General features: G+C 44.9%; 1 protein-coding gene across 1 annotated transcript in view; it reads left to right on the top strand.

Moving 5' to 3' along the window:
* Window positions 1-27,218, top strand: part of DIRC2 (disrupted in renal carcinoma 2) — a 158,863-nt gene that overhangs the window by 83,058 nt on the left and 48,587 nt on the right. The window contains exons 4-6 of the mRNA XM_015410852.1: window positions 282-411; window positions 18,601-18,709; window positions 21,192-21,259. Coding sequence (XP_015266338.1) covers window positions 282-411; window positions 18,601-18,709; window positions 21,192-21,259 — 307 coding nt within the window. The remainder of the gene's footprint in view (window positions 1-281; window positions 412-18,600; window positions 18,710-21,191; window positions 21,260-27,218) is intronic.

The raw sequence follows: 27,218 nt of genomic DNA, 5'->3' as shown, positions 1-27,218 counted from the left end.
GCTGCCGACTGTCCCATCTACTTGGTTTTAAAATGCACTGTCAGTGTGGTAGTGAGGAGGGAGTCTGTGAGCCAGCAGTGTTGTCTGCTCTTTTATTTCCAGAAGTCAGCAATTAGATGTTTCTAGGTTGCATTCGCTGCTGTTCACACAGCATCTGATTTCACTTTTACGGACGTTGGACTAGAGTTTTCCTGTGTTTCAAATAGTATGTTTATGAATAATGCATTTCCTCTACAAGAACTAATTTCTTACTTGGTTCTTCCTTAATTGTTTCCCCTTAGAATTTGGCATTGTGGCTTTGATATTCTCTGCAGCCCTCGCCTACTTCCCATCACGTCCCCCGTTTCCTCCTAGTGTAGCTGCAGCTAGCCAAAGGCTCAGCTACAGAAGAAGCTTTTGTCGGTTACTGAGGTACGTATATATGCCGTGGTGTGAGAGATCATAGCAGCATCTGGCCTCTCTAATGCTGAGCAATAAAATAAATCGTCGATGCACCCTTAGGAGGATAGTATATATACTATGGAGAGGGGAATCATCAAGGTTTGGGGTTTTTTTTTAAAGTGAAATCCAAATGGTGCAAGCAGAATAAATTATGAATAGAATTTATTCTGCATCAAAAAATTAAGGATTATGATTTTCTAGTGAGGATTCAGCACTGGTGAATATCGAAGACAAACTTCATTGGAGTACGCCATTTGGCTACAGCGGGCCCCAGGTTAATTACACAGTACCTCCGGTTAAAGACCTCAAGAAGAAATGCTCAGAAAAACCTTTGTGTCCCTGAGATGGGGTGTTAGTAAGAATGGACTGTACCAGTTGTTTAACTCATTATGGTAGATTCGTATGTCTGTATAAGCATGCTCAAGTATAACAATTTATGAAAACTCTGATTTCACAAATCTGTAACTAAAGGAACTCAGAGTTCTGATATGGTCAGGGCTGTGTGCTTTCCACTTAAAAACCTTGCACAGATTTATTTTTTTGGGGGGGCACCTAGAAGTGTTTCTAACCTAGACCGATTTCCCACAGCCACTGCTCTGCGCTCGCTCCTCTCTTTGCCCTGATGGCATGTGTCAATTTCCCACTGCGCGGCCACATTTTGACCCGTGGCTTCGCCCGATTTTGCCCGCGGTTACGTAATCCTCAAAAAACAGGATCATGAAACCGCGGGGGAAATCGGGAGAAACCGCAGGTCAAAATGCGGCCGCGCGGCTTCGAGTGGGAAATTGACACGTGCCATGGGGGCAAAGAGAGGAGCAAGCGCAGAGCAGCGGCTGTGGGAAATTGGTCCTAGTCTTCAAAGAGAACTGAGATTCTTTGCTAAGGAAGGGTGATTTCTGTGACCTGTTTAAGTGATGCAAATTGATCTGCATGTTATGTTACGAAATGTATTCTGGTTTGCTAGTAATGGGGAAGGATCAAGAAGCTATGCAGGGTTCTGAAGCACCGCCTGACCACTGGAAACTTTGCTCAGCCACTCCTCCAGCTTCTGATGTTTTAGACAGCGTTGCCTACACGCTTTCAGGCATATTTTGGCAACACTGTGAACTAGACGCTTGTTCTCTCTCTGAGGAGGAGGGCCTCTTGGTATGGTGATCCCCACCAATTGCTCAGAGAGACAGGACTAAACTCGTCAACTTCCTGTCTCCCGGGTGGGTGTTACCCCAGCTCAGTTTGTTTCCTGCCTCGTTCCTGCTTGCTCTTTGCTCTTTTCTAACCTGCCTTTCTGCTAGAGCGATTTCAGACCTGAGGGAGAGTTTTCTAACCTCTCCAGCTTGTCCCTCTTTCTCTTCACACCTTCTTTTCACACCTCCTCTCGACTCTGCTGCTTCCTTTGTCTTTCAGATTTTTTTTCTCCGTCTCCGCTGCCCCCTCCTCCACCTCCCTTCCTTTTATTGACCCTGCAAATGGCGATGTCCTGGAAATATGGGAATATGCAAATAGGCTTATGTGAAATTGATGGAGGTCATAAAGGCCTTGAGGAGTAAGACTTCCATAATAGATTGTAGGGTCTCCATGTGGAAGCACTCCTGGCTCTATTGCCTGTACATTCAGAAGGTGACCAATGGCTGCTGAGCGATGCATTTGCGCCTGTGGAGTTGTTTTCCTGACTTTTGTATGGTGTGTTTTTAAGTACTTTTGCTTTTGACTCTGGGCCTTCCTAGTTGGCTCTGAGCTAGTCAGGTTTCTTTGGTTTGTCTACAGTGGCTATTTTCGGTTCAGGGCTCTCCTCTCTGGTTCAGTGTCAGCTCCTCAGGATTTTTCCAAGATCCTCATAAGCACTGGTTGATCCGTCAACAGGGAATACAAATCCACCCTTATCTGGAAGACGCCCTGATCTGCTCTCCAAGTCAGGAGTGAATGTCCTGGGACACCCTCAGAACTATTCAGCTCTTGGAGACCCATGGCTCCATTCTGAACAAGGAGAAGGGCAACCTTACCCCATCACAGAGGCTACAAGACCTTGGCATTATCATAGACTTGTTCAGGGCTATTTTTGGGCAGGAACGCACAGGAACAGAGTTTCGGCTGGCTTCAGAGTTGACCACACCCACTACCGCCAAAGCCTCTGCATGTGTGGCTACAGAGGGAAGGCCTGGAGAGCGCCCCCCCCCTGATGACTCCAAGGCGGGCGGGCCAGGGGGGCACCAGCCTTTCCCAGCCTGTCCAAGGGCTGGCTTGCCCAGGCTCCCCGCAGCTGCAGGGCACCTGGGCAAGCCAAGGAAATCAATGGGGTGTGGCCTAATATGCTAATGAGCTGTACTGTCAGGGGTGTGGCCTAATATGCTAATGAGAGATTTTCTTGAAGACAAAAGAGACAACCCCTGCTGATAGCCTAACTCAAACAGGACACAGTACTGTATTCCAAGACACTGAAATGCTGAACAACACATCCAATTACCATGTCAGATTACACAGGGAAGCCATCGAAATTCATAAACATAAACACAATTTCAACAGAAACGAAGAGAGTTTAAAAATAAATAGGGCATGGTTTCCAGTCCTGAAAAACACAAAATGCTCTACATCTTACAACAGCACTACGGATAAGATTAGAATTTCAACAGCCAATCCATATGCAAAAGAACCTTGTCAGGAAAGCTCCTCCATTAGCATGTCACAGCTTGGGAAACTCCTACAAGATAATGACTCAGCCCTACCCCACCTTCCTGAGTAGATATAAATTACCTGCCTACCATTTTGCTTCTCACATCAACACAGAGAGTACTCCTTCTTGGCTGATGTGGAGTGCTTCAGCATGTGCTGGATGATAGTTAATTCCCACCCATCATGGGGACACCGCTATTGGAAGTCCCATATCAAAATTTCCTCCTCCTCAGGGAAACGGAACCTTGGATACTCAGAGTTCCTTCTGCTCCGAGGTTAGAAGGGCCTCTTACACCACCATCCCGTCAATCCTGTGTGCTCAAGCAATGGGTGGAAGAGGCTTCCTTGCACTAATTCTTCCTTAATTCCTCTTATATTGTTCCTCTGGTTATCAGTTGTTTTGTCTCCATCAGTGGCTTACCTGTTCCGGTTGCTGTTTTATCTCTGTTCTGTTCCTTCCTGTTCCTGAGTTCATTCGCTTATGAAGTAGCCAAACCGAGCTGGGGTAATGCCCACCCGGGAGACAGGAAGTTGAAGAATTTAGTCCTGCCTCCCTGAGCAATTTGTGAGAATCACCCAGGGGCTCTTTTTGTAGTAGGTACTCATTTGCATATTAAGCGACACACCCCTAATGTAGCCAATCCTCCAAGAGCTTACAGTAGCCCCTGTAAGAAGAGCCCTGTAAGCTCTTGGAGGATTGGCTACATTAGGGGTGTGTGGCCTAATATGCAAAGGAGTTCCTGCTACAAAAAGAGTCCTATGACCATATCAAGATGCTCTACTAACCTCAGAGCAGAAGGAACCCTCACAGTGAGTTTCCAGGGTTCCAGACCCTTTAAGATAAAAGCTGAGACAAAGTTGAAATTTGCACCGAGCATAAAATTCTGTGCTTCTTGTTACATTTTTGTTAATGATCGCTCACATAGATCTCACACAATCTCCTGGGAAATTCAAAGCAAGACTATCTCCAAAATGGGTTCTTTTCAGGACACCAAGGACAGATAATGTAATTCTTCTACTAAGAGGAACCTGTTTTGTATCTTTATTCTCTGTGATCATTGCCGCCATAGTCTATATCAAAAAGTATACACATCAGGATTAGCCTGTTTAGGATGCTTGGCACTCGCAGAAATGCCATCGTTTGAGAATCTGCCTGTGGGCTGTGGTATTAAAATGTTACTGTCAAATAAAAACCTGGATAACAACTGGATCTGCAGGTGAAATATAAAATGTCAATTGATGGGGCTCCATCTGGGACCTATGTTTATAAATAGAATGCTTGTTCAAAGTACTCTAAACACCATATCTGAGAACCCTGTAAAATTGAACGGTAAGCTACGAAAATTTGAATTTACTATCCTTTAAAAAAGCTTGAGGAAGAAAACCTTGACAAATAAATAATGGCTGTGTCTTTAAAGTTCTGCTTTCAAAGCTTGACTTGATCAATATTTTAAAAGCAACCCAATTTTATGGTACCTGTTTTCCAGCTGTTGTGTCCTGATATTTCTTTGTTTCACCTTGTACAACTATCAACATCTTATCTTTCAAATACTTCCTTAAGATTTGCAAACTGGGTAGCCTTTCAGGATAATCCATCCAAGAAGAGATGTTTTAAGATGGTTCTGGTTGAAATCCAGGTAGTTCATCGGAGAAAAACAGCACTGCTTATGTAGTGCAAATTTCATTATCTTTAGAGCAGGCACCTTTTTAAAGAAATCATATTCATTTGTTGTGGAAATGCATCCTTGTGTGTGTGCAATGCTATAATGATTCGTACTACTATCTAGATTTTTCCCAAAGTATCAAGGGATATTGCGAGTTCCTGCACAGTGAACTATTGTAAGTACTGAAAAAAGAAACAATACTTAATGAAGGTTTGAAATAGGTCATAAATGTTAAGTGGAGAATAAGAAAATAACGAACTGGTCGCAAACTGTTTATCATCTCAAAACAGAAATTGTAATAAGCCATTTACAATAATCAGTATATCTACTTCTCAACATGGCCCCATCTGCGGATGTTTACATCTAGAGATTGAGTAAATAGACAGAGAAGACAGATGTTTCTGCAAAGATGAGAAAAACCCAGGTTTTCACGAAAATCTAAGGGAAAAAAAAGATTGGGCAGGGCGGGGGTTAAAAGCCCCCAAAATGATAGAAGCAGGGCCTGTAGATTTAAGAAATGAATGCCCTCGGTAGCCATTGCCTTGGTTTCTGTTAGTAAGGAGCAGGGCAGGGCTCTTTCCTGGGCTGTTTTGGCCTTTGAGGGAAGACTCCAGGTGACTTGCATGGCTCACCCAGGCCTAGCTACTTGCTGCTGTTAAACATCAATGGTATAACAACACAGGGGGCAGCAATGAAATGACAATATACAGAACAGTTGCTGCAAAGTGCACACAATTATAAGAATAATAGACAATGATTAAGCTATAATACTGATGAGCTTCATGATGTTTAATCTTTGTTCTTAACAGCAAGGCACCATCAAACAAAGGATGATGACATCAAGACGAATGGACAGGGACGAACTTCTCGAGTTACCGTTCGTTTCGATGACTCTTTATCATACAGGTCTCAATTCTGTATCCATGTACAATAAAATCAACTGCTGGGTATTCTTGAATTCAGACGCCTTCTTCCAAAGCTCTTAGCTAACAAGTATAACCTTTCAATCGGACGAACAAGACTTGTCCGTTCATCTTGATGTCATCATCCTTTGTTTGATGGTGCATTGCTGTTAAGAACAAAGATTAAACATCATGAGGCTCATCAGTATTATAGCTTAATCATTGTCTATTATTCTTATAATTGTGTGCACTTTGCAGCAACTGTTCTGTATGCTGTTAAACATCAGCCACCCCATGAAAGCCACCGTGGTGCGGTTGTTAGAGTTCCAGGCTGGGTTCTGTGTGATTTAGGTTCAAGTCCCTGCTCTGCTGTGGAAGCTCAGTGGGTGACCTTCGGCCAGTCACACCCTCTCGGCCTGACCTACATCACAAGGTTTGGGTGAGGTTTTTACAGGGCTCTTTTTGTAGCAGGAACTCCTTTGCATATTAGGCCACACACATCCCTAATGTAGCCAATCCTCCAAGAGCTTACAGAGCTCTTCTTATCAGCTTATAGGCATTTAGTTCATTTTACACCCACGTTTCTCCCCAATGGGGACCCCAAAGCAGCTTATATACTTCTTACAGGGCTCTTTTTGTAGCAGGAACTCCTTTGCATATTAGGCCACACACATCCCTAATGTAGCCAATCCTCCAAGAGCTTCCAGTAGGCTTCTTACAGGGGCCTACTGGAAGCTCTTGGAGGATTGGCTACATTAGGGATGTGTGTGGCCTAATATGCAAAGGAGTTCCTGCTACAAAAAGAGCCCTGTAAGAAGTATATAAGCTGCTTTGGGGTCCCCATTGGGGAGAAACGTGGGTGTAAAATGAACTAAATGCCTATAAGCTGAAGATGCGGAACAGATAAAAGGTTGGTTGGCTAGTTGGTTGTGGGAGAAGGAAACAGGGAAATCAGAGGATATGGGAACTGACAGGAGGAGAGAAATAGCGTGGGGAGGGGTGTATGTAGGAAAGTAAGGCGTTCCACCCCACAAGTCCTTGCAGGTCCCCCACTGTGCAACTGAGCCCAGCCCAGCCAGCACAATGCAAGTCTGCTTGGTTTGGCTGGCACTGCACAGCTGGATCAGGCTGCTCCTGGGCACTTGCTGCCAGGGGAGGGAAGGAGGGAAAACTGAAAGAGGGGAGACGATGGTATGTTGGCTGGCATGCGGTAAGGAGAGAAGGAAGCAGGAAAAGGGGAGAGGCTATTGATCCTTTCAAGGATTTTTAGGAAGCAGTGAGGGAGAGGAAAATGGGATGCCCCCAGCAACTCCTTGCAGGTCCTTCTCTTGTATAAAGTAAAGCTAAAGGTTTCCCTTGCTCGAAAGCCGGACAAATCTGACTCTAGAGAGGCGGTGCTCATCTCCGTTTCCAAGCTGAAGAGCCAGTGCTGTCCGAAGACTTTCTCCATGGCTAAACGCCAAGGTGCACGAAACGCTGTTACCTTCCCACCGAAGCGGTACCTATTTATCTACTTGCAATTTCTTGCTTTCAAACTGCTAGGCTGGCAGGAGCTGGGGCCAGAGACGGGAGCTGACTCCGTCACGCGGCACTCGGGTCTCGAACTGCTGAGCTACTGACCTTTCGCAGCCTGCAGTTCAGCGTCTTAACCTCTGAGCCACTGCGGCCCTTGTATAAACCATAATGAACGTCAGCTTTTTAAAACAAAACATTTAAAGGTACAGCATGTTGACTTAAATATGTGATATGTTTATATCTATGATATCTTTCTAATAGGTTTGGGGTGAATGTTTGGATCTTAATTTCAATTCTGTTATAAATATTTGTGAAATTTTTAACTGGTTTGTTTTGGAAGTCATTTTTTGTCTTTCACAAAATGTTGGATGTTGATGTTTCTAAACTCAGTTTACATTTATGTAATATACTGCCATCGCTTATAAAGACCGTCTGGTTTTAGCATGTTTTTATGTCACTGTATTTTATCTTTAATAAATGTTTTGTTTGAAAAGTTGATAGTTACGGTTATACCGTAAACTGCATGCTATGCTTATTTTGGGATGATTTACAGTCTGCAGTCAGTTGGTTATTTTCTTGTATTCAGTTGGTTGTTATAACTGTTTGGACACTTCCTGAGCTTTTTGCTTGTTCTGTGTTCTGTGTTGGTCGTGGGCACTTTTTTGTGCAATACTGTAGATAATGTTAAACTGGCCAGTGAATGAGCCCATTGCCCACGAAGTGTGTTTTCTAAGCAATCAGCAGAAATGTCTGCAAACTTATGATAGAATGATAATTTCTAATCAGAATAATGTCTTACTGCAGCTATATAAGCAATTTTATTTAGAATACTTTAGAAAGCCTACAGCCCACATTTCCAAAGACCTGCTGTAGAATGTATTGTGCTATTATGTGTCTAAAAGAGGGAAAGAACGCTTGGCTGTGTGACTCAGCAACATGTTAGATGTGCAGTCACATGTGGGAGATGTGTGATTGAGTCTGCCAGTGTATTTTTTAGTTTGGAGCAGTTTTGATCATATACGAACAAAAAGGAAGGGAAGGGGGAAGGAAAAAAGGGGGGAGGGAGAAAACTCAACCCAAAAAGTTGCTATGGATCCACAAGGGTTTAGCTGACACTAAATATTATGAAAATACAAAATTTATTCAGGTGTACACATTTAAAAACTTAGACTCTTTAAAAATATACCATTCAGACATAAAAAACTTCTCAACATTCATACATAGATGGGTTAGTGCTGTGCAACTGAACCAAACGCGTTTCGGCCCCCCAAAGGGCCTTCTTCAGTGGTCACAATTCCAATTACAAGTTTGACATACATTCAAAAAAAAAATTAACATAAGATGTTCAATACATATGCAGTATAAGGCCAGATGTTGTTTCCTAAATACTTATGTACTTGTTTATTATTATTATTATATAAGATAGGCCTCCGGTCTAGCCAATTAAAGTCCACCAATAATTCTGGTAGCACAAACATGCGTGAGTTAAATGTATGTCACTCCATCCTGTACAAATTCTGGCCTGTACAAATTCTATAGCAGGTCTTTGGAAAGGTGGGGTGTAGGTTTTCTTAAGTATTCTAAATAAATGAATGTTGAGAAGTTTTTTATGTCTGAATGGTATATTTTTAATAAGTCTAAGTTAAAATGTGTACACCTGAATAAATTTTGTATTTTCATAATATTTAGTGTCAGCTAAACCCTTGTGGATCCATAGCAGTTTTGATCAGCCACTGTGGTACACAGTTTCGTTCCTATAAATTACAGCAGGTGTAATATAGAGGGGTTGGTCCAGAAAGAAAGACGAAACACCAGTAGATCAAAGAACTCTGCCAACTTTGCAGACGTATTAGTAATTTCGAAAAGGTGAATCAGGAATTTTTTTAAAAGCTTGCATTTCTTTCTTTTTTAATAAGAAAACTAACATGAACATTGTGCGAAGGTTATGTTTATAAAGCCTCTTCTTTCAGAATATATATACCAAAAAAGGACTGTAAAATCCAAAAACTGTTTTTAATGGCCCTGTTTGTGAGAAGAAATGTGCAAAAGACCATTGAGAGAATACCTTTAAATGCCTTCCCTAGCTTCATCAATTTCTGCATTTAGTATAGTATCATTTTTGTGTATTTGGAGTCATGCTTTCTTGAAGAAGGAATTAAGGATCCTTGGGAAAATGATCAGAAGTGCTGAAAAAAGATGCAAAGTGGTTTGTTCATTTTATTTCCAGACTTTGGGGGAATGTCCAAAGTCAGCAAACTGCCTCTCCTCTCCTGTGAAAAGAGGATTAATTTGTCACGTGCGTTTGAGGGGAGGGTGTGCTTCATTGTAATGTTCAAAGCTGCTCTAAACCTGCAGTCAAATTTAGTGGGCTTAATTGGGTTTCCCCTGCTTCTTCTACTGAAGATGCCTGATTTGCTTCAGGTGCCGCAATTAGGGGAGCGCAAGAAAAAAATTTCAGCTAAACTTGGATTCAGATATTTTTGACCTTAAAATATTCAATATACCAGAATATGCCTGAATACCAGTATTGGTATTGTACTGCTATTCGGGTTAATACTTGGTAAACCCGAATATATTCGGCTCCATTATACCCTATGGGGACTGCCATCCCCATAGGGTATAATGGAGAAGGGTTTTAAAGTTTAAATATTTATCATTTGTATTTATACCCCGCCTTGCCTGACAATACCTCCTGAATTGACTCCAGACACTGCTGTGGTGCGACTCTGTTGACTCAACATAGCAAGCATTTAATGTTTAAATCCCCACTGAGTTGAGTCACACCACCTTTTGCAAGCCACCCCTTCCGGGTTCACTTGCTGCTTGGCTTGCCAAACAAACTGAAAGGGACCATCCCTTTAATTGTGTCAGGCTTCTTCTGGCCTGTGGTTTAAACCATGGGCCAAGGGAAGCTGGCCCCAGGATCTAGTGTGCGTGGGGAGGCCTCTCCCTCCCTGCCACACAGACCTGGTTGAAAGAGCTTCTTCTGTGGGGTGGTTTAAACTGCCCCACAAAAGACGCTGGCCCCAGGATCTGTGCACACTGGGAGGGCTTTCCCTCTCTGTCACACAGACTTGGCTGGGAGAGAATCAGCTGGGGCAGCGGGTGCTCTGAGCTGCCGCCACCCTGGCCAATCCTGAGTTAGTTCCTCTTACATCTCAATTTAAACCAAGCTGTCAGAGGAGCCAACCAGCCCTTCCCTGCTCTCTGGAGTTGGGCCACAGCTGTGGCATTACTCCAGGGAGGGGATGGAAGGGGGTTAAAATTTAAACCCCTTCACTTCTCTCTGGAGTCGAGGCACAGCTGCGGCCCACCTCTGGGAGGGGTGGAAGGGGTTTAAACTCTAAACCCCTTCCTTTCACTCATGATGCCCAAATAAAAGCCAAATAATATTGGCTTTTATTTGGGCAAGGCTAGTTTACAGATAAGGTGTTTTGCGAGTATTTATTTGGCTTGTATATACCAAGTGCACACCCCTAGCTGCAATATGCCAACATTTTCATGGCTGACATGAAGCAGTGCTTCCCTAGATCACATCCATTAACACCCCTCATATACCTGAAATTTCTGGATGACATTGTCATCGTTTGGTCACATGGGAAGGAAGCACTGTAGAGATTTCATTAGGCTTTCAGCAGCTTTCACCCCATGATTATCCTAATCATGAACCAATCCACATAAGAAATACATTTTCTAGACACCACTCTACAAACACATAATGGAAGCATAAAAACCACCTTATGCTGGAAACCTCCCTATCACCAACATATCTACCTGCCTCCAGTCACCATTCTAAACACACCAAACGCTCCATCATTGACTACAACCAGGCTCTATGTTGTGACCACATCTGTTCTGATCCCTCAACAGATATTTTTGGAATTACAGTACCCAGCTGATGTAGTAAGGAAACAGATCAACAAATCCAGAATGATACTAAGGGATAACGTGCTACAAGATAGGCCCAAACAACAACAGAAGCGTACTGGTGGTCACATACAGCTTTCAGCTCAAACCAGTTCAATGCATCATTAACAAGCTACAGCCTATACTGGACTCCTCTTTCACAGGCATTGAGAGGCAAAACTTTTCTTGCCCACAGACAGCCTCCTAACCTTAAATAACTTCTCACCCACAACTGTGCCCTTTCAAACATGGATGCACACTCTGGGACTAAGGCCAAGATGCCAACTCTGTCCCCATATTCACTCTGATAGCATTATCACCAGACCTAACAACACCAGCCATACCATCTCAGGCTCATTCACTCCAGCATTATATGTGCCATCAAATGCCATCATTGCCTTTCCAGTCTCTATATTGGACAAACAGTTCAGTCCTTTTGCAAAAGAATAAATATAAATCAAACATAAAAAACCGCAACACTCAGAAACAAGTGGGGGAACATTTTAATCTTCCAAACAGAGAAGCTTCAAGGGGAGATTACAATGTGAGATTGTAATGCACTTGAGTTCATTCACAAATTAAGAACAATGGACCCCCCTCAGGGCTGAATAAGGGCATAAAATTCTGTCTCACTACAGATGCTTGTTCTGACTTCAAACATTTCCCCATTGCTCTGATCAAGTTAATTACAATGTGCATTGTACCTTTGCATCTTGAGATCTTCTTCGTGGTCTCTGTGCATCACACCTGTGGGAAGAGGGCACTGGCGCCTGACCCCATTGGCAACTTAACCAAGCTCTAGATCCTTCTTTTCCCGCACTCTGCCCCCAAGGCACACAGGCTGCACTGTGCATGCCTATAGGGGTGGAGCCCGGGTATCCTGCCACTTCTCTTCTGACCGCCATGCCGAGCAGTCGCTCTTTGTCCCAGTCGGTGAATTTCTCCTCATAACGTGAGATCAGCTCTTCCTTCAACTCTTTTAACTTCTCTATCGGACTTTCTAAAAAGAAGACAAACCAGCATCTTGGAAGGTACTCTTTCGTCCACTACCTTCTCCCCCCCCCATGCCCCTCTATTGAACGGCCTATGGAAAAACTCTGGGGCTTTTTCAAATGGTGCAGAAAGTGCGGGAGCAGACTTGCCCCCACCGATGGATACTCCTTGTGCCTCCTTTGCCTGGGGGAAGGCCACCACACAGATTTGCACACCCACTGTACTACGTTTTCTCTCCAAACCCGTAAAAATCGGGTGCGAGACTTTGAGTGGCAATTATCGAGTCTGCCCTTTCTCCCTCACCGATGGCCACTTCGTCACCCCAAGACCGAACCGAGTTGATCCTGAGACCTTCAACATCAACTCAGTTGACCGTCATCCCAGCCTCAGGACAACCTGGCACCAACCACTCAGCATTGAAACAGTTGGGCTCTACATTACAGCCAGACCCCTTGACACCTGCAAAGAAATGCAGGGAGGGTAAAAGTGACAAGGTGGGCAAGACTCCAAAGTCAACGTCCCCAACATGACTCTTCTACTATGTGGCTCCATGTGGTCCCAGATGCACCACCTCTTCACCTACTGGACTCCCCCATCTATCAGTTCAGATCCCCAGTGCACACTCCTGCCCTGATACAACTACCTCCTCTCTTCTCCACATCGGAGGTGGATGAGATCGACTTGACACAAATATCCTCACACCCCTCCTCATCCAGAGGCTCCTCTAGTGTGAGTGGCACCTGTGCAAGACCTGCCAGTACTGAGGACAATTGGGACTGGGATTCAGTTGGCGGCAGACACCATCAGCACTCTTGTTCTCGAGACGGGTTGCCGCTTGACCATCGACCCTCCTCGCCACCCTTCCAGGCACCTCAGACACCCGCAATGGTCCCCTGGGACCAAGGTCAACTACAGTACCTATATGGCGCCTACCCCTTGCACACGGCAATGCCTTGGCTGCCTCTCTGACCCACGGAGTGGGATCAATGCTCTCTATTCTTATGAGTCCCCATTCCCCTCGAAGCCTATGCCTCCCTCTTCGGCCTCGAAGCGCTCAATGTTGAAAGATTGCGTGCTTACATCTACAGGTCACAAGGCACTACACACTGATTTGACATCGCCCCCACCATCGAAGCTAGATGTACCCCCACCCTCGACTCTACCAAACCAGCGAGATAGGACCTCGGTACATGTTTTGTCGGGATCTGACTCTGAAGCATCCGAGACCTACTCAGACAAAGATTCAGACAGAGAGGTCTCTGATGTTCCCTCCTCACCAACAGGATCCCCTCCTATCCAAGTGCAGGAGAATCTCCCTATTTCCTCTTCTGAGGACCTCAGGTCTTACGGGGAACTCATCACACACATGGCTCACACTCTGGGGCTCTCCGTTGTACAACCCAAACAGTTACAGACTCTCTCTTTGACATAGTACTGCTTGACACTTCCACAGCCATCTCCCTCCCAGTGACTAACATTATCCTGCAGGCAGCTAAGTCAGACAAACCTTCTTTCACACCAGTTTCCACCAGACGCCTTCAATCATATGTATAGAATCCAGGATACTGGAGCTGACTTCCTCTCCTCCCATCCTAAGCCTAATTCTGTGGAGGTGACCTCTGCCTCCAAGAGCAAGCATACCCACTCAACACCTGTTGACAAAGAAGGCAGGAAGCTTGATGCTTTTCGAAGAAAGTTTTATTCTGCTGGAGCCTTAGGAGTCAAGGAACACAAATTACATTGCCTGCATGGGCAGGTATCAATATTCTCTTTGGGAGCAGCTCTCCAAAGTTCTGGCTGCTCTCCCAGCTGACAAACGTCTCTTGGCCAGACGTCTGCAGAAGGAAGGTATGCTTCTTGCTAAGCAGCAACTGAATTCATCCAAGCCCACAGTTGACATCTTCTCCAAAACCATTACATCCTCCATAGCTCTCTGCAGGCATTCATGGCTTCCCTCCACTTCGCTCCAAGAAGACACACACTCCTGTATAGAAGACTTGCCTTTTGACAGCTAAGGCCTTTCCCATTCCACCACTGATATTGTCCTACAAGAAATGGACAGAAGCATTAAAACCTCTCACAACCTTGGAGTTGGTTCGCTCGTCCAAAAGCAGACCATGGTCACGTCCCTGGTCTAAATGAAAATACACTAACACTTCTCCTGCTCACTCCTGGAGAACCAAATACTCTCAGTCTGGTAACAGATCCTCGTACAAGAAACCCAAGTTTCAGCCCAACCAGCAAACATCCAGACCCAAGGGTCCCAGGACTCCCAAACAGGGCCTTTGACTCCCATACCACCTTCAGTTTGGTGTAGTGGTTGAATGCGCGGACTCTAATCTGGGAGAGCCGGGTTTGGTTCCCCACTCCTCCACTTGCACCTGGCTGGATGACCTTGGGCAAGCCGTAGTTCTGATAAAAGCTGTTCTTGAAAAAGATTAGTTTCTGTCAAGAGCTCTCTCAGCCCCGCCCACCTCACAGGGTGTCTGTTGTGGAGAGGGGAAGGGAAAGGAGTTTGTAAGCCACTCTGAGACTCCTTTGGGGAGTGAAGGGCAGGGTATAAATCCAATCTCTTCTCTCTCTTCTTCTTCTTCCCGCTACTGCCGCCCATGCCTGCTACAGAAACACACATTTCTCCAGGCCTGGGGACAGATTACATCCAACAAATGGATGCTCTCCATTATTGCCAACTGCTACGCAATAGAATTTCTTCAGAACCCCTCAACTCTGGTTTTCATCACCACCCCTCCTTCTGTAGTTTAACAAGAAGAGGTCCAAAGCCTCCTACCGAAGGATGCTACAGAGACTGTTCCTCTGGCCTGCATAAGCCATGGATTTTACTCCTGATGTTTCACGGTCCCCAAGAAGGATGGTGGCCTCCATCCCGTCATGGAACTGAAGGCTCTGAATGACTTTATTGCCTAACACAAGTTCAGAATGATTTCACTACAGAATATCCTCCCACTTCTTAAAGCAGGGTCTTGGATGGATACAATACACCTCCAGGACACTTATTTTCATCTAAACATCTTCAGTATTACTTATGCACTCTGTGAGTTCCTCTCTTACTGAGTGCTCTGAGCTTCCATTGCTGGGTGATCCACATTTAAAGAAAAATGTTTCTGTTGCTTACATTAAGTTGGTCCATCTCGCTGCAACTGGCTTTTTCTGCACATGCTCCAGCTATATCTGCTCAAGGCAACCTTATTTTTATATGTCCATGTGAAGAGAGGTCTTAAACTGGATTTGCAATCCTACCTTTTTAGTATATCATTTCTCACATCTTCTGTTCCTGTTTTATGTATGTTGCTTAGCAAGCGGTTACACATTGATTTGATCAGTACGATTAAAAGTCTTCCAACATTCCAGATATTAATAGAGCATGGGCCTCTCTTTGGCACCATGGCTAGATTGATCACAGATTACTTTACCTGTCTTATCTCTCACTTATAGGTAGTTATCCAGAGGGTCTTCCAGTAATTGTCTCTTTCTAGTTAACCACAGCTAAGCAAATCTTTTTCTTTACATCTGGAAATTGCAATCTCAAATGTGTCCTGAGCTTCACAAGGAGAAAGGTGGAATAAAGTAATTATCTGTGGGCCTTTAATTACTCAACCAAGTTCTGACTTGGTTATCATCTGGGGGTTCTCGGACCCTTAAATTTTGTGGTTCCCGGTAGCATTGTCTACAAAACAAGAGTCTAATATGCTGGATGTAATGCTAAATATTTGGAAGCACCTTCAAATAACCTTATATAGAAACTGCAACATAAAATGTGCATTAAGTAAAGTTATGTGTATGTCTAGAATTCAGAAATTGGAGCAGTTTAGAAAGAGCTGCGCGCATCTTAGCCAAGGACTGCCTTTTGTTTTCTTCATTTATACTAAAACTGTTTCTTTTGGGCCTTTCTGTCAACTCCTGTTTATTTGACAGAATGGGGATGATGACGCAGCTTGCACAGCTTCACCTTCAGTGAGCAGTGAAGGTGAATAGTGTTTTAAAAGAAGAAAATCCCAAATCCCTTAGTGCAGTTCCTTGGGCTTGTCTCAGTCTTAGTTGAACACAACAGTGACCATCTCAGATTCCTTTCTTCTTTCCCCTCCCATTTCCAAAGGCTTTCACGCTGAATAATTTGTGTAGATTTATTTGTTTGCAAGGCAAGAGTCGGAATTTGGACTAGTGCATTTATATAGGAGCCCTTATTTGCTGTCTCAGCATTTCCCCCCCCTCCCAGCTATTATCTGCTTTAATACTTAAATGGCATTGCCTTGCTTCAAGACACATAACCATTCTCCTCGGGAGAGGCCATGAATGCTTAAAGTGACCCCTTTTGCAAAAGGTTGGGTGAAAGTCCCTGGCTCAAGTGAAGCTATGATTCTTTCTTCCTCACATAGTTTCTATAGGTCAGAGGCATTATTTATATGAGAAAGGTTAAAGAGTTTTCTGCATAGGGCATTTCCACAGATAATTTGCTGCTTAACTGTGCAGTCCCAAAGAGAGTTACATCCTTCTGCGCCCACTGACTTCAATGAAGTTAAAAGGGTGGAACTCTGCTTGGGACTGCACTCTAAGCACCTACGTAGGTAACTGGTGTTCAGCCTAAAAAGAGGGCATCTTGGGGCTGATTTTGATTGTGTATGCACCAGTAATCGCACAGATGTCGGTGGGTGGGTGAATGACCAAGTTTATTTCACAAAAATTCCCTTTCTCTATATCCATTTTTTTTCCTTTGCTTCTGTTGTCTATCTAAAGAAGAACAGAAGAACGTTACTGAATGTGATATTAACAAATCGCTTCTTGGCTGCCTTTAATGATGGTACCTCAAGTCACCATTCATCAAAAAATGTAATTCATTCAGTGGAGAGAAGCAAAAATTGGAGGAGGCAAACTTGCAGATTTCTCCGAGCATAATGTTTGAATAGCCCTTGGGGGTTGTGATTAAGACTTGTTGTCCCGCTGCGTGCTGCAAAAACAGAATTCCCATGATTTACAGCTTTGTGGTGTATGAGAGTTTCACACACTCATAGTATGCAACCCTTTCCCGTTCTTTTGTATGGATAATCAAAGTCTGCTCAAGCCCATCAAAACTGGGAGCGGGGATGGAGTTGATGAAACACTCTCTCTCTCTCTCTCTTTTAACTTGCTTTTCCCAGCCTATTGTAGCCAACCGTGCTAGCTCCACCTATGACTAAGACTCCTTTATTGTGTATGAGAGTCACACAGCCCAGTGTAATGGTTCCAACCCAACTTGGCGAGGAGGAGGAGGAGTAGAGGGAAGGGGGCAGGGGCAGAAGCTGCAGGGGAGAACAGCTACTGAAGGGTGAAAGAGAGAACAGATGAGTAGAAAGCCCTGTGACGATGCAGAGAGAAAAAAGCAGTAGGGCACAGGCACACTTGTGGGGTGAGGAAAGAGGAAGAGGGTGGTCAGGAAGGAGGAGGAGATTGGATTTATACCCCGCCCTTCACTATCCGAAGGAGTCTCAAAGCAGTTTACAATCTCCTTTCCCTTCCCCTCCCCACAATGGACACCCTGTGAGGTAGGTGGAGCTGAGAGAGCTCTCCCGAGAACTCCTCTTGAGATAACAGCTCTGAAAGAACTTATAACTGACCCAAGGTCACCCCAGCAGCTGCATGTGGAGGAGTGGGGAACCAAACCCGGTTCTCCCAGATTAGAGTCCGCACTGTTGGTGTAGTGGTTTGGTGTAGTGGTTAAGTGTGCGGACTCTAACCTGGGAGAACCGGGTTTGATTCCCCACTCCTCCACTTGCACCTGCTGGATGACCTCGGGCAAGCCATAGTGCTGATAAGAGCTGTTCTTGAAAAAAGAGCAGTTTCTGTCAGAGCTCCCTCAGCCCCACCTCCCTCACAGGGTGTCTGTTGTGGGGAGGGGAAGGGAAAGGAGTTTGTAAGCCACTCTGAGACACCTTCGGGTAGTGAAGGACGGGGTATAAATCCAATCTCCTCCTCCTCCTCCTCCTCCTCCTCTTCCTCCTCTTCTTCACCACTACACCAAACTGGCTCTCAACGAGAGTGCCTTGGTGCAGGGAGAGGAGCACTATAATCTGTGGAAACAAAAAGTAACAGGTAAGTAAGTAGAGAAAGCTGTATAGAGAGAAATGGAAAAGGCAGGGAAGTTCCTATAAGTAGTACGGAGGAAGATGGAGAAAATCGGAAACACTTGTGGCTACTTCAGTGTTATCTCCATTTGAATTAGTGAACTGGGACTCTTCAGAGAAAACTCCCACTCCCTTCCCCTACACATACATTAGAGCCCCTAGCATATACATCTGGTGGGGGCAGGTCTTCTGACCATGTATGTGGCAAACAGCCAAATCCTGAGTGCAACCAGAGTCTATCTATCAGCTGCAATTCAATGAAACCCAATGTGATAGCTGTAGTACTGGCTGTTCCTGTTGATCAATAATAACAAGGGGGAGTTGTGTTTAACAGAATTTAGATTCTCTAGACTTTGCTTTGGCTCAGCTATTCATAATGGTTCTTTTATTTTACAGCAATCCGAGGTTCCTTATGATTGCTCTGGCTTATGCTATACCTTTGGGTGTTTTCTCTGGTTGGTCTGGAGTTCTTGATTGGATATTAACCCCGGCTCATGTGAGCCAGGTACGTATGTATGTGTGTCTTGTTTATGTGTAGCTGTTAAGCTATTGTTTTTGTTACAGTTAACCAGGGGTCATTTCCTGCGGGAGCGCACAGGAGTGGAGCTCCGGCAGTAAGGAGCCCAGGGGGCAGGCACATACAACAAGCCCCGCCCCCTGCTCCCAGCAGCCCTCAATTGTGCCACAAGGAGCAAGAAGCAGCCAGGTAAGTTGCAGAGCCCCCCCCCCCTCGGCCCACCTGCAGGTACAAGCTCTCCCTCCTCTGTGAGGGCAGATCTGCACATTCCACCTCCCCCCCCAATAGCTAGCAATCCAAAACAGTCCAGCGGAGCCGGAGTGGTGGGTGTTGCCTTCTGACACACTTCCGATGATGTCAGGGGGTGTGGCATATGCAAATAAGTTGTGCTAATGAGCTCCTGCACCTCTTTTTCTACGAAATGACCCCTGTAGTTAGCTAAAATTACCTTACTGAAGCAGAACACACAAGTGATGCTCTTGTAGGAAAAAAGGATGTCGAACAACTGTTGTACCATTTGAGGTTGAGCAGATACTGAAAAATTCCCGGGATGAGAAAAGGGAGTGAAGACAGTGGACAAAATTGGTGTCTATTTTACTGGAAGAGCATGCTTCATTGGTAAAGAGGTGCTTATTTTTAAGGGTTGAAAAGTATTTTAAGTGGGGGGAAATATTGTAGAACAATTTCTTCTAGTATTACAAGTCATAATTGAATTAAATTGATTCAGGAAAGTAAAAACGATGTAATTCTTCACACAAAACAACACAGCTTCTGGAATTCAAGTGATGATGGCTAACTGGCTTCAAAGGTTTAAAAGGAGATGAACAAAATTCATGGTTTATCCGCCGCTGTTAGCTTGTGATGGTGGATAAACAGGTCAGCAGTGTTGCCAGGAGCACCTACAATTTTGGTTACGTCTAGCTCACAAGCTTCTCCCCTCATTGGCATATTAGGCCGCACCCCCATGTTACCAGAAGTGTGCTCATCCAGCCACACCCTAATGAGTTCCCCTAGCTCTTTTGGTATAAATGGGAAAAGCTAGACATCCCAGGTTCTAAATACCCCTGAGCCACCACAACAGGTTCGCTCACTTAGCACATCCCAAGAATATACAACCTAGGAAAGCCACTTGAGAGCCAGGTTGGTGTAGTGGTTAAGTGTGCGGACTCTAATCTGGGAGAACCGGGTTTGATTCCCCACTCCTCCACTTGCACCTGGCTGGATGACCTTGGGCAAGCCGTGGTTCTGATAAGAGCTGTTCTTGAAAAAGAGCAGTTTCTGTCAGAGCTCTCTCAGCCTCACCTACGTCACAGGGTGTCTGTTGTGGGGAGGGGAAGGGAAAGGAGTTTGTAAGCCGCTCTAAGACACCTTTGGGTAGTGAAGGGCGGGGGTATAAATCCAATCTCCTCTTATTCTTATTCTTATTTAAACTCTGAGGACCTAGTCGTACTGATCCACGCCACTGTAATCTCCAGATCAGTCTATTGTAATGCACTGTACGTGGGTCTGCTTTTGAAGTCTTCTTGGATGCTTCAGTTGGTACAAAATGCAGTGATAAGATTCCTGTCTGGGGTCAGCCACTTGAAGAATATCTCTCCAGTGCTACCCGTTAAGTCGCTCGCTTAACAAAGCAGTCGGAGAGTGATTCAGCAAGAACACAACTTTATTCTTCAACTCGAACACAACTCCAACACGGATCAACATCTCATAGCCAGAACAGCTTTTACATTGCAGCTGTCCTGCTTTTTAAACATTCCCGGCTAATGTAGCCACACCCACTGTACACATATCAACCTATGAGGTTGCCGAGATAATGTCCAATCACATTTGTTCCTGCTCAGGGAGCTTGCTTGAAGTGATTGGCTTGTTACTTCCTGGGCTAGCGATTCTATTGGATGTATTTGGATCCTAGCCCAGGACGAAGCTCAACATTACATTTCAATTAGATGTTTCACACATTGCATTCAAGGCAGCTTTGAATACATTACACTACCTCAATTGCACTAGTTACCTACTTGCATATTACTGTATAGCCCTTTATGGCCTAGGGCCCCCATACTTATCAACCCATATGTTCACTCCCATGCACCGGTTAACTGTCCTCGGATAACCACCTCCTTGTGGTGCTCTCACTTAGGTAGGACAGCCTATATAGCAACAGCAAGGTTGTCTCTGTGTAGCTAGTGGAGTGGGTGAACTTCCACATTTAGGGGCAGTGTACCATTGAAAGGCAGTTACAGATGAGAGCTGTTGCATTGCCAAAGTATCAGTTGGTGTTGGATAAAGAGTATTAGATGTGCATCTTAGACCCAATCCAGTGAGGTGGCAGTCAAGTTCCTCCAATGTTTCCTTGCATTGTTTTTTGTCAATTTTTGTCTGTTTTTATGTTGTTGACAAATGGCATATATGCAATTTGCTTTCCACTTTGCTTGAAGCAGCATCTTATTTCTCACTATTTAATCTTCCCCAGGTGGATGCAGGTTGGATCGGATTCTGGTCCATTGTAGGAGGCTGTGTTTTTGGCATAGCACTGGCAAGGTGAGAACGGCAACGCTCCCGTGTAGCTTTATTTTTCCACAGTGGAATCGTTCTTTAGTTATACTGAAACAATACCCCTTGAGATCGTTTTTTGTTACCAGTGACAGTTGTAAGAGAACTAATACGCTTGTTGACCGTATGTTTATTTTCTAGAATAGTAATTTTGTATTTTGTGGGTTTTTCCGCCTGTAAGTTTGTCAGCTACTCCCCCATCCCCATCCACTCTCCCAAGGTGGGAAGCACCACTTATCAGAGATCAGTCCCTTGGGAGAAAACCGTGGACTCTGTCATTAAACCCTGCTGAGGTCGCCACAGGAAACTGACACTGTTTGCCCAAAGCCAGAGCACTCTCCCAGAGCCTCTTTCTAGATCCCGTTGTATTTATTTCCGCAACGGGCATTATTTCTAGTGTAAAATAATCAAGGATCATCAGTCCTTTTTCCCTGTTCACCCACATCCAGGCCGAGGCAGTGCCAGCCTGGTGTCGCAGTTTTGCTGGGTGTCGCAGCTTTGCTGCCGGTGCCTCTGCAGGGGCAGAAGGCGCTGGAGTGGTTTCCCAGGCTGGAGTGCATCTTGCTGAGTGCTGGCGCTGTGAGCAAGACCGGCCTGGTGCTCAGCTACAGTGCCATTGGCTTCCTGGTGCATCCACCGCCCTGGACTGCTTCTTTGGTGCATGGCTGAGACACCGAGGTCCCCCCTCCTGGCTTGGGGGTCGCCTGTGGAAATGCCCCTTTCCCAACCACCTCTCTCTCTTTCTCATTTCCAGCTGTGGTGAAACTGGACGGAGTGGGCTGGCAGGTAGCAGTGTTCCCTCTAAGCTGGCTGTGGTGGAACTGGACGGAGTGGGTTGGCTGGGTAGCATTCTTTCTCTCTTGGAGTGATCCCACCTTGGGTGGGGGGGTGAGACATCCCAGTTGCCAAGAAGTTGGTGCAACTATTTTAAAAGGGGGTGGGGCGTGCCTGGCTGGCTGCAGGGAAGGGTGGGAGCGGGGCTGCTTGCTTGGGGGTGGGTGGGGGGTGCCCCTGACTTATTTAAAGGCCCCCTGAATTAAAAAGTCCTGGCTCACATCTCTTTCTTTTTAGGTTTCCTCAACTGAATTGTAGCGAAATTTACTATTTTGAATTCTGAACCACTTTGAACGTTACACTGCTTTCTGCTCTCTTAAACTAAATGACCAAAAATGTTTGCTAAAAGCAGGGCTATTTTTGGGCAGGAACGCACAGGAACGGAGTTCCGGCTGGCTCCCAAGTTGGCCACACCCGGCAGGAACTCATTAGCATAATAGGCCACACCCAACAGCAGGAACTCATTAGGATTGGCTACATTAGGGGTGTGTGGCCTAACATGCAAAGGAGTTCCTGCTACAAAAAAGCCCAGGGTTTTGACAACAAACAAGGTAAACAGAATAAAGAGCAAAAGGTGGGTGTGGCTGGATGAGCACACTTCTGGTAACATGGGGTGTGTGGCCTAATATGCCAATGAGCTGTGCTGTCAGGGGTGTGGCCTAATATGCGAATAAGTTTCTGCTGCTGGGTGTAGCCTATTATGCTAATGAGTTCCTGCTGGACTTTTTCTACAAAAAAAGCCCTGGCTAAAAGTACTCTGTTCCCCAAGCCAGTGTCGTGTGGTGGTTAGAGTGTCAGACTAGGATCTGGGAGACCCAAGTCAATTCCCTATCCGACCATGGAAACTTGCTGTTTGACCCTAGGCCAGTCACTCGGCATTATGGGCTCTTTTTGTAGCAGGTACTCATTTGCATATTAAGCGACACACCCCTCATGTAGCCAATCCTCCAAGAGCTTACAGTAGCTCCTGTAAGAAGAGCTCTGTAAGCTCTTGGAGGATTGGCTACATTAGGGGTGTGTGGCCGAATATGCAAAGGAGTTCCTGCTACAAAAAGAGCCCTGAACCCCCTTTAAAGAAAGTAAGCCTCTTGTCATTGTGGTTGCAGAGATATGCTTGCAAGTGTGTGGACACAATGCCTAGTGAAATAACAAAAATCAAAAGATTGTGGAATAAGATTTGTCGCCGCAGACAACAGGCTTTATAATGCCAGTGAGTTCTGCTGACTTCAGCGGGATTAAGGGAACAGCATTGCAACTGTAAAGATTCCTAGCCCCAGACCTCCAAAAAAAAAAAAACCCAAACCCTCTGATCCTAAGCCTCTATGGTCTAAAATCATTCCCTGGTTCTTACAGGACATTTTATATACTGCACGGCAGCGTGTGCCCAAATTTCTCTTCTGCTCATAAATTATATTGCGCTATTAAATTGGGAGTCTTCTGAAATTGGAGGACCATCCTTTTGTAACCTTAAGGCAGCTCTAGCACAGATTTGCTGACTCAGACCAATCATGTAAATCTTGACCTTTGTGGTGATAGTAATTTGTGTAATATGTGGCCTAGTTTCCGTCTCAGAATATCCCTTTTAATGTCTCCTAGAACTCCTACAAAATCGGCTTCAAATTCTGTAGCAAGGTGAAGTCTCTCGTAGAGCCCGGTTCTTAGCTTTGTAGTATATTTGTGGGTTTTCTTGTGAAAAACTAATGCTCTGTCTCCAAATACCACTCTCTGGCTGAGGGATTATATTGTTTCAAACACAGAGTTTTGTGCACAAAAGGAGTGGCGATTTGTCAATTTTTGATGGATGATTCCCGCTTTTAAGGCTTATTCAGCAGTTATCTGCCTGGAGTTGAATCAATGTCTATGTGCTAACTATAATCTCCTGAAAGCTGTAATTAGGAAAATTAGGTAATGATTCTTGTCAAGTGTGACAGACCTGTATTTCTTTGTCAGCCCATGACTTACCAGGCAGGCAGCCTAGTGCCTATTGTAATAGACTTGGTGTGTGTGTGTGTGGGGGGGCACTGTTTGTACTTCTAGCTGCTAATTTTGTGAGAATCTGAAGCATTTCCATTTAAGAACTGTAGTGTAGCTTCACTTCCTCCTGGTCAATGCCTCCTTCCTACATACTTGGACACTGCAGCAGAATTACGATGTAATTGCATACTACTTGCAGATGTTATTTACGTCCTAAATTAAGAGCCCGGCACCTGAGTGTTGTTCCAGTTTTTAGTGACGCAAAAAGCTATCCCTATATTCAGTAGAAATGTTTGTGCCCATGGTACAAAATTAGGCCTGTCAAAGGAAGGCACAGTTGGAAAATGTGCTCTTAGGTTTCATTATTTTGTTACCTGTAGTCTACAGTGTCTTCCTCCACATGAGATTTATGCGCTCAGTCTTGCTACTCTCCTAGCTCCGACCAAGCGTGTTGAGATAATTTATATGAAGTGTGTTTATGACTGAAGAGCCTTGGATATTTTGGGCAGCTGGCGGGTGTTGTACCCTTTTGTTGGCAGCTGTAGAGGGAGACTGGTTTGAGGAAAGGAGGGGGAAGCGACTTCAAACAGTGACATTCTTTTCTTTATTGCACAGCTACACATTTTGGTTTCCCCCCCCCCCCCCGGTGGCATTTTTGCATTTACTAATGATCACAGATATTTTTCAGACTTTGTCCTTCACAGATCAGAATTTCCTTCATCTTTTAAACTGCAGCAAAGTCAAAACAAACTTTGTGTGCTGGTATAATATTTGTGGCTGCGGTGGCTCAAGTGGTTAAGACGCTGAGCTGCAGGCTGGAAGGTCTGTAGTTCGGCAGTTCGAGACCCAAGTGTGCCGCATGACAGAGTGAGCTCCCGTTTCTGGTTCCAGCTCCTGCCAACCTAGCAGTTTGAAAGCAAGAAATTGCAAGTAGATAGTTTTTCTTGGGCAGTTCTTGGGTGGGAAGGTAACAGCGTTCCATGCGCCTCGGCATCTAGTCATGCCGGCCACATGACCACGGAAACGTCTTCGGACAGTGCTGGCTCTTCGGCTTGGAAACGGAGATGAGCACCGAAACCCTAGAGTCAGATTCGACTGGCTTTCGAGCAAGGGAAACCTTTACTTTTTACTATAATTTTTGTAGCAATCAGCAGTGGGATCAAGAGCAACAAATTATGGCTTTCCACTATTGTAGACACATAATGTGAATTTTCTGGATGTAAAATACTGGGCCAGGCTTGTGGGGGGGGGTAGAGTTTCTTGGGTATCTGTGATAGGAAGGAATTAATCTCCTCCTCTTCCATGTTTCTTATGTTTCCACTGTTTGACAGAGAGCTAAGGTACTATACAGCAAGGGAGGAGAGGGTTTATGTTTCTGGAAGAGCCTTAATTGTTTTGAGGAGCTACCGTTCACCAAATAGTGGATTAGTGGGTGGAGCTGGTCACAGAATGGCAACCTATACAAAATTTACAGTAGTGTTAGAGCAGGTCTGGAGTTCCTGGGTAAGGAGACCTTTCCTCTGCAAAGCACCACCATGCTCTACAGGGCAGAAAATATACCATTACCTTTCTTTTTCCTGGAAGAAGCAAGCAGCAGCTCTAATGCAGGGTGAAAGAGTCAAGAGCATGCCCCTTTCTTCTCTAAAGCAAAGGTGGGTCTGTGCACATGCATGAAGAAGGAGGAAGAGAGGTGAATGAGAAAGGGTCCTGGTGCTGTCATTTTCCCATCCAGAGTAAAGGTGGCTCTTTGTCCTTTGCATGAAAGAGAGGAGAGAGGCAGAAAGTGATTACAGCAGGACTGGAGGTAGTAAGCTACTTTAAATTGCTCGGGGTGTGACTTGTCACTCCCAAGTGACCTTCTGTCCACCTCTGCTGTACAAGATATAGTTTAGATTAAGGGTTGTGTCACAAACACAAATCTCAGTTGCTCTGTTTTTGCTAATTATGAACAGGACTACTTGCCCACCACCCTCCTGCTTCCTCATCCAAAGGTCCTGGTGCATCACATGGAGCTTTTTAATCCCCTTGCTTAGTTTTCAGGAAGCTGGAATACACCAGGTGAAACACAAGGTGTGTGGACAGTTAGTTTTACATTTCTGTAATTGGGTGGATGGGTTGGATATTGAGGATGCCAAGCTGTTCTTAGAAGCATTGTCTTGAATTTTGGATAAAAACATGAGTTTTGTTGGATCAAAGCCGTGGTCTAGTCCAGCATCCTGTTTCATGCAATGGCCATCCAGTTAACATAAGAACGTAAAAACATAAGAGAAGCCAATGTTGGATCAGGTCAGTGGCCCATCCAGTCCAACACTGTCACACCGTGGCCAAAAATACCAGTTGCCATCAGGAGGTCCACCAGTGGGGCCAGGTGGGCCAACAAACGGCACAAAGGCCAACACCTTCCTCTGATGACACCTCCTAGAAGTGGTTTTTCAGAGGTTTACTGCCTCCGGATGTGGAAGTTCCCATTAGTCACTGTGGCTATTAGCCTTCAATAAACTTATCCTCCCTGAAGTTATCTGCTTCCCTTTTAAAGCCTGTTGTGCTTGTGGCTGTCACTACATCCACTGGCAGTGAATTCCACAGTTTAATTACTAATTAGATAAGGAAGTACTTCATTTGCAAGGCTTATGAGAAAAGTTCCAAATCAGCAAGGATGGTTTAGATACTGCTTTCCTCTGTTAAAACATTGTCATGTTCAGAAAGGGAAAGATAATGTTTGGTAATGTTGATGTCTGCTGCTTGGCTTAAATTTCAAAATTTTTGTTGTTCAGTCGCGTAGTCGAGTCCAACTCTTCGCGACCCCATGGACCACATCATGCCAGGCTCTCCTGTCTTCTACCGTCCTCCGGAGTTTGCTCAATTTCATGTTGGTTGCCTCGATAACACTGTATAACCATCTCATCCTTTGACCTTCAGTTTTTCCCAGCATCAGGGTCTTCTCCAGTGAATGCTCCCTTCTCATTTGGTGGCCGAAGTATTTGAGCTTCAGTTTCATTACTGATTTGATCTTCTTGCAGTCCAAGAGACTCTCAAGAGTCTTCTCCAGCACCATAATTCAAAAGAATCTATTCTTCGGCGCTCGGCCAAAGAATTTCAAAATACCATTTCAAAAATCACCATGATAAATAACTCTTTC

Source organism: Gekko japonicus, unplaced genomic scaffold, assembly GCF_001447785.1.
Source record: "Gekko japonicus isolate JY-2015 unplaced genomic scaffold, Gekko_japonicus_V1.1 scaffold319, whole genome shotgun sequence".
In the NCBI taxonomy this organism is placed as follows: Eukaryota; Metazoa; Chordata; class Lepidosauria; order Squamata; family Gekkonidae; genus Gekko; species Gekko japonicus.
Note: the sequence above shows the minus strand (reverse complement) of the source record. Positions and strands in the feature narration are given on the sequence as shown.